This window comes from Rhinopithecus bieti, unplaced genomic scaffold, assembly GCF_001698545.2.
Source record: "Rhinopithecus bieti isolate Rb0 unplaced genomic scaffold, ASM169854v2 scaffold_10356, whole genome shotgun sequence".
Lineage (NCBI taxonomy): Eukaryota > Metazoa > Chordata > Mammalia > Primates > Cercopithecidae > Rhinopithecus > Rhinopithecus bieti.
Window position 1 is genome coordinate 254,302 of NW_016806422.1, and position 9,711 is coordinate 264,012.

The 9,711-nt window shown below is 34.5% G+C and overlaps 1 protein-coding gene across 1 annotated transcript in view; it reads left to right on the top strand.

Moving 5' to 3' along the window:
• Positions 1-9,711, top strand: part of LOC108532435 (low-density lipoprotein receptor-related protein 1B-like) — a 614,569-nt gene that overhangs the window by 235,588 nt on the left and 369,270 nt on the right. Inside the window, 1 exon segment of the mRNA XM_017876508.1 lies at positions 890-1,126. Coding sequence (XP_017731997.1) covers positions 890-1,126 — 237 coding nt within the window.

The window sequence follows — 9,711 nt, forward strand, 5'->3', positions numbered from 1 at the left end:
TTTATTAATAAAGCTCAGTATGTTTTTCTTTTTATATAAAAATTATTTCCTTTAAAATTATATACAGTAAACCAAGCGTAAGATGCCCCGGTAATTGGAAAATCTTGTGTATATTTTTATATAGAAGTCCAAAACAGGGAATTCACTCTATAGAAAGAGCTACTTTGATGCTGACATTTTAAGCTCAGGAGACAGTTTTTTGTTTAGGGTTTTCGTTTTTCTTTTGTTTTTGATAAGGCCTGTGTTGTTCATCAGAGTTACTGTCAGACAGCATCAGCCTCTAACATTCTAATTAAAATTTGAAGAAAAAGGGATGCTATAACTGGTATTTAATTTTATTTCTAAAAAGAATAAGTCACATGTTTGGGCAACTGTAATATATTCACAAGCAAGTTAATGATACTATATGATTCTTTGCCTCTGACAATTTGTAGATGCAGACTTGGGGTTAGTGTGTCTTAAATTTTCTGAAGATTTTAGCATTGTCAAATATAATAAATGGTACAGTTAGTATCGACAGAAAATGCTAGATAGATTGTAATGCATTATAAAATTAAATGTGCCGGATGTTTTAATAAATGCCTATTTTACAAGTTACAAGTTATCTAATGATCTGTCATGTTTTTGCTATCCAGACAGTTACAGACAAAAGGATAATTAACTACCTATAACCCATTCGCAGAAGTAATTTCTGTTTTAATTAAAGTAATGCAATTAGCTGGTCTTCTTGCATCAAAACTACAAGATACATTGGCATATTTTAGAGTTTAATTTTTAGCATTGAATTTAAAAAACGCTAATTGTGCCAGTTAATTAAATGGTGGCATTATGCAGTGTAAAGAAGATTAAGCAGCATCAGTTGTTTATATTTGTAATCTTTCCTCTGCAGGACCAAAGAATGAGTTGTTCCTCTTTTATGGGAAAGGACGCCCAGGAATTGTTAGAGGAATGGACTTGAATACCAAGATAGCTGATGAATACATGATCCCCATAGAAAATCTGGTAAACCCTCGTGCTTTAGATTTTCATGCAGAAACCAATTACATCTACTTTGCTGACACCACCAGTTTCCTAATTGGTCGGCAGAAGATAGATGGCACAGAACGAGAAACCATCCTGAAAGATGGTAAGTGACACTGTGACATTAACATCAAACTACTCAGAGATAAAGCACTTTAAAAGGATAAATCCAGTGTGTGTCAGACTGGTTTTAACCAGAACTCAAGTTCTTCTGGTTGGTTCAAAAATATTTTTTAATGTCATGTCTTCAGTAACATTGTTTCTCTGTTTTCATATACCAGTGTATTAAAACCTTCATTATAAAATGGCACTTGCTGTCATCTCCTATACTCTAAATATTATCAGGATTAAAATTGAACTATTATCCATCTTCTGGGAAATGTCAGTTTACACTGATATGTTTACAGTGCTGTATGGCAGAACACAAAACTTAATAGGATTTCAGAGACTTTCATAACAGTTGGTTTTCATTAGACTATTGATCATGTCACTCAAAATGCATGAAAAATATCAATGTCCAGATTGTCATCACAATTCTTGCACTTTATATTTTACTTTACACATCACTGAAATGAAGTTTTCTAGAGTTGCCCTTGGAACATCAGTATCTCCAGAGAAACTTAATACATTTATACCTATTTTTATTGATAGGTACATATATAAAGTTATATGCATGCAAAAAGATATATGTACATTTTAATAAAATCAATGTATTTTATAAATTATTTGGCTTAGGAACAAGCAATCTAGTAACAAAACAATGTTAACTTTGGTATCAGTAGAAAATATTGCAAATAATAAATCAAACCAGGTCTTCACTGGCTGCCAGTCATTTTTAGGCATGTTAACAAATGATTCTGGACCTGTTTCCTCACATATAAAGTCTGCTTACTTCTTGAATATTTTAGAAATACATGATTTGAGGAACATTAATTGTGTGGTTATTTTATGAAGGACATCATGGTAGCTATATCTCAGGAGATAAAAGGAATTTTCGGGAATGACTTCTGCCTTCAAGAGGTTCATAATCTACCTTTAGAGATGATATAAGCACACAAAAAGTTTAAAGGCATTGCAGCATTTAATTAATAAGTTCGAAGCTGTCTTAAAGAAATATATGAGCAATAGAGAATACCTGTGTAATGGGTATTCACAGAAAGCAAGAGATATCTTTATGTGGGTATACTCAGAGAACTCCTTGGGCAGGCTATGGTATTTGGGCTAGATCTTAATGGAGAAACGTTAAAGAGGGAGAGGAGACGTTTCTGCAACCAGAAATTCCATGAGAAAAACAGAAAAGCACAATCTCTAGAAAGAGGATGTGGGGGACCTAAATGGAAAGCTACTGGAGGTTTCCTTTGCAAGTAATAATGGCAGAAGAGAATGGAAAGTGAAAGGCGCTAAAATAAAGGGCCTGGAATGTAAGTGAAGGAGTTTAGAAAAAATCCCAAAGGAATAAAAGGAAATGCTTTTGAGTCAAAGAATAATGTGAACAAAGTGATATTTTAGGAGGATCAATCTGGTTTTTGGGTGCAGAATGAATCAAAACTTGATTGAGATGAGAAAATATGAGAAAATAAAAGCAGAGATAGACTAAAATTATTTATAGCATGGGTGGTAGTAAATGGAGGTCTCTCCAATCTTTTAGAGGAAATGAGAGCATGAGAATATTCTTCATTCAACACAACTTTACTTTAAATCAAACCTGATAAAAAGTATACTTTCTATCTAAAATAAAACCATCCCTGTTTTTGTCTTTCTTGTAATTTACTTATTAAGGCATGTAAATCCTCCATAATTTAAAATTCTAAAGGAGTATCTAATTAAAGTTAAGATTTTCACTTTAAATTAGATGTGACAGAGGCTGTCTTCCTACTTTTCTCTTAATGTGATAACAGATGATAGGGTCTTGACAGTTTTAGATGGACAATGAAATAGCACATTCTGTCTATGTAAATAACATTTACATTGTTTTGTTTTTGACTCAGATACTTTCATTTATTATTATGATTATTATTATTTTTTGATAGAGTCTCGCTCTGTCACTGAGGCTGGAGCACAGTGGTGCAATCTCAACTCACTGCAACCTCCGCCTCCGAAGTTTAAGTGATTCTCCTGCCTCAGCCTCCTGAGTAGCTGGGATTGAAGGTGTGCACCACCATGCCCAACTTGTTTTTGTATTTTTACTAGAGATGGGGTTTCACCATGTTATCCAGGTTGTACTGAAACCCCTGACCTCAGGTGATCTGCCTGCCTCAGCCTCCCAAAGAGCTGGAATTACAGGCATGAGTCACCATGCCCGGCCGACACACACACTTTCAAGAAGGACTAAAATATGTAACAGAGAGAGTCCTTTTAAATTGTGTCAGTTCCTGTACTATGACTTGATGTTCCTGCTAATAATCCTAACTTTGAGAACAATATCAAGGACATTGGTGGTTCTTTGCATTCCACCCATCACAACAGAGATCAACTCTAATAGCCACAATGACCGCAAGGCACATCTGTCCAGTACTGCTTTGACAGTATGAAGGTTATGAGAACATTTTACAAATTTTCACACCTGAAATATATTTAACATTTTTGTCTTTCTACACAAGAAACAGCTTAATATCTTTTTATTAGTTTATCTTTTTTCTTTCCATTAAAGAGAATAATGATACACATTACAATATGAGATTAACATGTCAAAGCAGAGACTCAGATTTGGCAAATGAAAACTTGTCATTCTTGGCATCAGAAAAACTAAATTCTATGTGTATTCACTTACTTAGGTAGAGTGTCTACCATTGAACCTGAAGACTGCAAAGCAATGCTAAGTTTGACAAATGATTTGGAAGCTTGATAGAAATTCTGATATGTTGATAAATTTATATAGTTTGAAGTACAAGGATATAAAGAGTTTGCTTTTTGTAAATAAACATAAATATCTTGGACATCTTTTATGTAAACTCAGATTCTCCCTCTGAAGAAATAAAACCAACAGCATTTCCAAAAAAAGCACCTTTATTCATTCTTTGATTTTTTTCTCTCCTAGAGGTTTATTGAAAACCCCCTAAATGTTACATATACTGTTGGCTTTGTTTGAGGAATCTCATGGGTGAAAACAGCAGTTAAATAAATGAGAAAGGAAATTGTCCATTTGTTATATTTACATGTATCTCATTTCATTTGCTAAATGAAAATATATTACTGATTTATTAAAGATAAACTTCCATAAGGACAAGATATTTACTATGTGTATTTTTTCACCCACCTAGAATTTGTTGTCAAAATTTTTGTGAAATTCATACTCTTCCTTTTTTAAAACTCGATTACTTGATTTATTATTTTTCAGTCACTAAAAGGTGAATGCTGTATCGGGGCCAGGTGCTGTTCTAGGTGATTGGAATGCTTCAGTAAAGAGGATAAAGCTTCATATTTAGCTTATATCCAACAGCGGAAAGGAAATAATAAGCAAGTAAACACATAAATGAATAAGATAATGATAAGTGCTATACAGAAACTAAAGTAGGATACTGTGCTAGAAAATAAAAGGAGTATCAACAGGAGGCAAAATTAGATTAAATGATTAGAGAATTTAAATTAGCCATTCTTGCCAGGTATAATTGTTACTTTCTCTAACAGAACAAGATAGATGCTCTTTCTAAGACTGAATGCATTTTTAGATTCTTGGGTATCTTTTCCAAGATTTATTTTTCATTGTAATATGAATTATAATTTTAGCACAAAGGAAAAAATATAAAATGATAATTTACTATTCAATTTATTGTTACATGTATTCCACTAGTGCAGTACTTGTTTTAAACTGTATATCTTAATTCTACTCAAACACAGATATTTAAATAGAAGAAACGTTAAAATAACCTTTCATGTCATTTCATATTTTAAAGTACTTAAAAGAATTCAAAGCATTTTACCTGGATTTGAAAGTTATTAATGCTTGCAGCTTTAACAGAAAAACTGTAGTTTTGATAGATCCCATAATTAAACTGGGGACTTGAGGTCACTGTTTTACATAACACAGAGCCTTTTTTTACCAAGGTTTTTTTCAAAATAGACATATAGGGATAATGTGGGTTGAAAAGGGTGATAATTTTGCTGCTTCTTTTGTTGTGGCATTGATGAGCTAAGATTCAATTCATCTACTTCAAGTCATAAGTCATACTGCAAGTAAAACAATGCAAACGTAAGATTTCTATGTACAGTTCTTCCCAACGTTTTTTTTTTTTTTTTTTTTTTTTTTTTTTTTTTTTTTTTTTTTTTTTTTTTTGGGGCCGAGTCTTACTCTGCCCAGGTTGGAGCACAGTGATGTGATCGCGACTCACTGCAAACTCCTCCCCCTGCACACAAATGACCTTCCCTCCTCAGCCTCTTGAGTGGCTAGGACCACAGGTGTGTGCCACCATGCTCAGCTAATTTTTTTTTTTTCTTTTGTAGTGACAGCCTTTCACCATGTTGCCCCAGCTGGTTGCAAACTCCTGGGCTCAAGTGATCCACCTGCCTCAGCCTCACAAAGTGTTGTGATTATAGTCCCCAACAGTGATTTTTATAATTTTACCTAAAGTATGGGCCCAAGAGTACAAAATTAGACCTCTTTTATAATTAGACGCAAGTTTGGCAAAACATTTTGTCCTCTAGATGTGTCTTTTTAATTTTAGACTATACCATCTTATTTTGTGATAATAAAATCAATGACAGCAATAATAGTGAACATTTAATGAGTACTTACTGTGTATCAAGATTGCTTACCTTATGTGCATTGTCCCGTACAATCCACTCAATGACTCCCTGAGGTCAGCCTTATTATTAGCTCCATTTTATAGATTGGAAATTGAAACCCAGACAGGTGAAGTCATTTCTTAAAGTCACATAGCTAGTAGGTGATACCACTTGTCAAGAACTGTGAAAGCGCTGAGATTTTATTATGTTTGCAAGCTAAAACATTAGACTGCTACACTTTCTTGGATGCTGGCAGAAGACATGCAACTTCTGAGACAAAATACAGTTTGTTACTAAGATCAATAACAATAGCCAGAGTATCCGTAGTTTTGTTTCAGGATCCTGATCTTTACTTCCCACAGGGTAACCCAAAGGTGACACCTGCACATACCATGGCACTTGTTACAAGAGAAGAATCTGGAGCTTAGGGAACACTTTTTTTTTTTTTTTTTTCTCTAACAGTGAGCATGCCTGTTCATTGCTCCAGAAAAAGTTACTTTCTCAATCTTCTAAGCCTATAAGCAAACCTGCTTTTTGCTTCAGAGAGAGATGTAATCTCTATCTTCGAAGGACACCTTATTAACATCCTTGAAAATAGAGTCTAAGGCTTCTCTTTTCCCAAGGTGGACAGAAATGTGAGAGATCCTTGGAACGTTGTCTCAGAGATAACTGATATGCAAGTTCCCGTGATCTGATTTTGGAGTCTGTGGTATGCTGAACAATGCCCTCCAAATAATATCCAGGTCCTCATCCCCAGAACCTTTGACTGTTACCTTGTATGGAAAAGGGGACTTGCAGGTGTGATTAAGTGAAAGAATTTTGGTGGGAGGAAGATGCTGCTTTTAAAAAAAACTTTGTTGACACATAATAATTGTACATATTTATAGGCTACAAAGTAATACTTGTACATATAGATACATGATACAACATGTAATGATCAAATCAGGTAAATTAGCCTATTCATCACCACAAACATTTATCATTTCTTTATGTTGCGACAATTCAGAATCTTCTTTGTAGTGTTTTGAAAACATACCAAATTAGTGTTAACCATGTTCACTCCCTGCAGTGCTAGAGAACATTAGAACTTGTTCCTCCCATATAGCTGTAACTATGCATGTGTTGAGGATCTTGAGATCAGAAATTATCTTGACTTATCTGGAGGTACCCTAAATGTAATCACATGGAAATTTATAAGGGGGGGTGCAGGACAAAGGAGGAAGTAGGAGTTGTGACTATGGAAGCAAGAGGTTGGCATAATACAAGGAAAGGTCCCTGAGCCAAGAAAGGCAAGTGGCTTCTAGAAGCTGGAAAGGGCAAAGAAATGGGCTCTTCCTGAGAGTCCCCAGAAGGAACCAGCTCTGCCAGCACCCAGACTTTAGCCCGGTTAAACCAATCCTGGATATTGACCTTCAGAATTGTCAAAGAATAAATTTATGTTGTTTTAAGCCACCAAGTTTGCGGCAATTTGTTACAGCAAAAATAGGAAACTGGCAGAGTCTGTGCTCTTACCCACTTGCTATACTGATATACTGACCTTATGTATGAAGGTGTATTCTATTTGATTGACATAAGGAGTACATGCACATGTCTCCACCTTATAATATCTGAAGAGCACTTGGATCCTGTTCAAAATTATACATTACTCTTTAATTTCATAGCTCCTGTAAATACCTGGAAAACTGAGGTCTTCTTTTAAATGAAGGCACTTTTAGGAGCTATAAAGTTAAAGAGTAATGAATAAGTTTGACATGATCCAAGGTAGGTTTCTCGTTTATGACATTATGAAGAGAAGAATAGCCGGAAGAATGGGAAGCAGTCTCTTCCTGTCAAACATATTCTCTAAAAGATGTGTTTAAAGTTCATTTGTTCACATACTATGGAAGGATGGTGCTATATCCATGTGATTGCTTATTTGACAATTGAAGGACCAAGCCCTGTTCTTCAGCTCAGTCCTGTCCTCAGCATCTTCAGAACTGCCCTGTGGATTTTATAATCAGCTGTCCCTCCAATCATGGGTTGAAATGTATAGTCCATCAGTTATTCCCTGATTTGTCATTCTATGAGTTAGAAATCCTACTACTGACACACAGATACACACATACACATGTGAACACATACAATCACCAGCTTAAGACCCACTTCAGAACTCCAGAAATAGGTTAGCTTCTACTCTAAATAACCCTAGGGAAGGCATACACAACAGATCACAGGATGTAATCTGTACCTGAATGACACTAACCTTATAGTAGGATTATCATTTTCTGCACCTTTAAGTCACCTCTTATCCTTAGATTTCGATGATCTTCAGCATTGTATATCTTTGTCAGAATTTCTCATAAAGATTGAGTTTCATAGTAATGAAGCAAATATGCTGAGATAATACTAATGAATTACATTAGAGTGTTCTTATGAACTTTATAAAGGATAAAGTCTTATAAAACATTTTAAATTAAGAACAAACCTTTACTCTTTGTTATTGGATTTCAGGTAAATATCAATCTTATTTTTCTGCCTTTAACTCTGAACTTTCTCTTGAAGAAAAGCCTTAAGACTCTAAGATATATACTCTGACCAACTAGTAAAGGAAATAATGAGTACATTTGTCAGTCACACAATATATTCTAATTAAAACTGTAAAGGAGAGATTTGTCAGCATTTGAAACTCTTGAGATCAATGAATATTGTTATCACACTGAGCATCAAGAATATAGCCTGTTTGCACTTACTGATTCTGCTTGACTGTGAATAAGATATTTTCATAGAATTTACTTGAGATTTGATTCTTGAAAACAGTGTTCAGTTTCACATTTAGTTTGTAAATATTTATTTTTCGTATTTTCTATTTCTTCAGAACTATATGAGATCTTTGAAAAATAATTTGAACCAATATATGTATTTTTTTGTCTGAAAAGAAGACATGCATATGAGATTAAAATCTGGGTTACAAAAGCTATCAAATGACAAAAAGATGGAATTAGCTGTGGTGGCTAGAGGGTTCTAGTAAACATAGAGGAGAAGACATCCTTTCTTGTATTTATGTTCACCCAAAATAGGTATGTGTACATATCCACCAGTATTGACAAACACAAAATACACCTGTATGCATATACACGTGAGCTCAAAAGAGTTCCAGAAACTTCTGTAAAGAAGTCTATTATCTTATAAATTTAGATTGCTGGGAAGGTCGAAAGAGAGAAGGTCAGAATACATAGTAACCTCTAAAGTCCCATACAGCTACGGTAGTCCCCTTTATTGGAGGTAAGTAAGTTCAAAAACCCTCAGTGGATACCTGAAACCATGGATAGTGTTGAACCCTATTTATACACCATGTTTTTTCTTATGCACACACACCTATGATAAAGTTTAAGTTATAAACGGGCACAGTAAGAGCCTCATAACAATAATGACAATAAAATATAATAATTATAACAATATACTGTTGTAACAGGAGTTGCAAACTCCTGGGCTCAGGTGATCCCCCTGCTTCAGCCTCGCAAAGTGCTGGGATTACAGTCCCTAACAGTGATTTTTATAATTTTACATAAAGTATAGGCCCAAGAGTACAAAATTTGACCTCTATTATAATTAGATGCAAGTCTGGCAAAATACACCCATATGCATATACACATGTGAGCTCAGAAGAGCTCTTACTGTACTATACTCACTCTTCTTGTGGTCTGTCAATCTTACAACCGGGGTGGCCAGTAAGTAAATACCAGATAGTTAACATAGAGTGTGGATATGCAGGATAAAGGAATGATTCTCGTGTTAACCAGGACTGAGTGAAATGACAGTGCAAGGTTTCAAAATGTTACTCAGAGCAACAGGCAATTTAAAACTTATAAGTTGTTTACTTCTGGAATTTTCCATTTAGTATTTTCAGACTGTGGCTGACAGAATAACTGAAACCATGGAAAGTAAAACCATGGTTAAGTGAAGACTATTATATATATATATATATATATA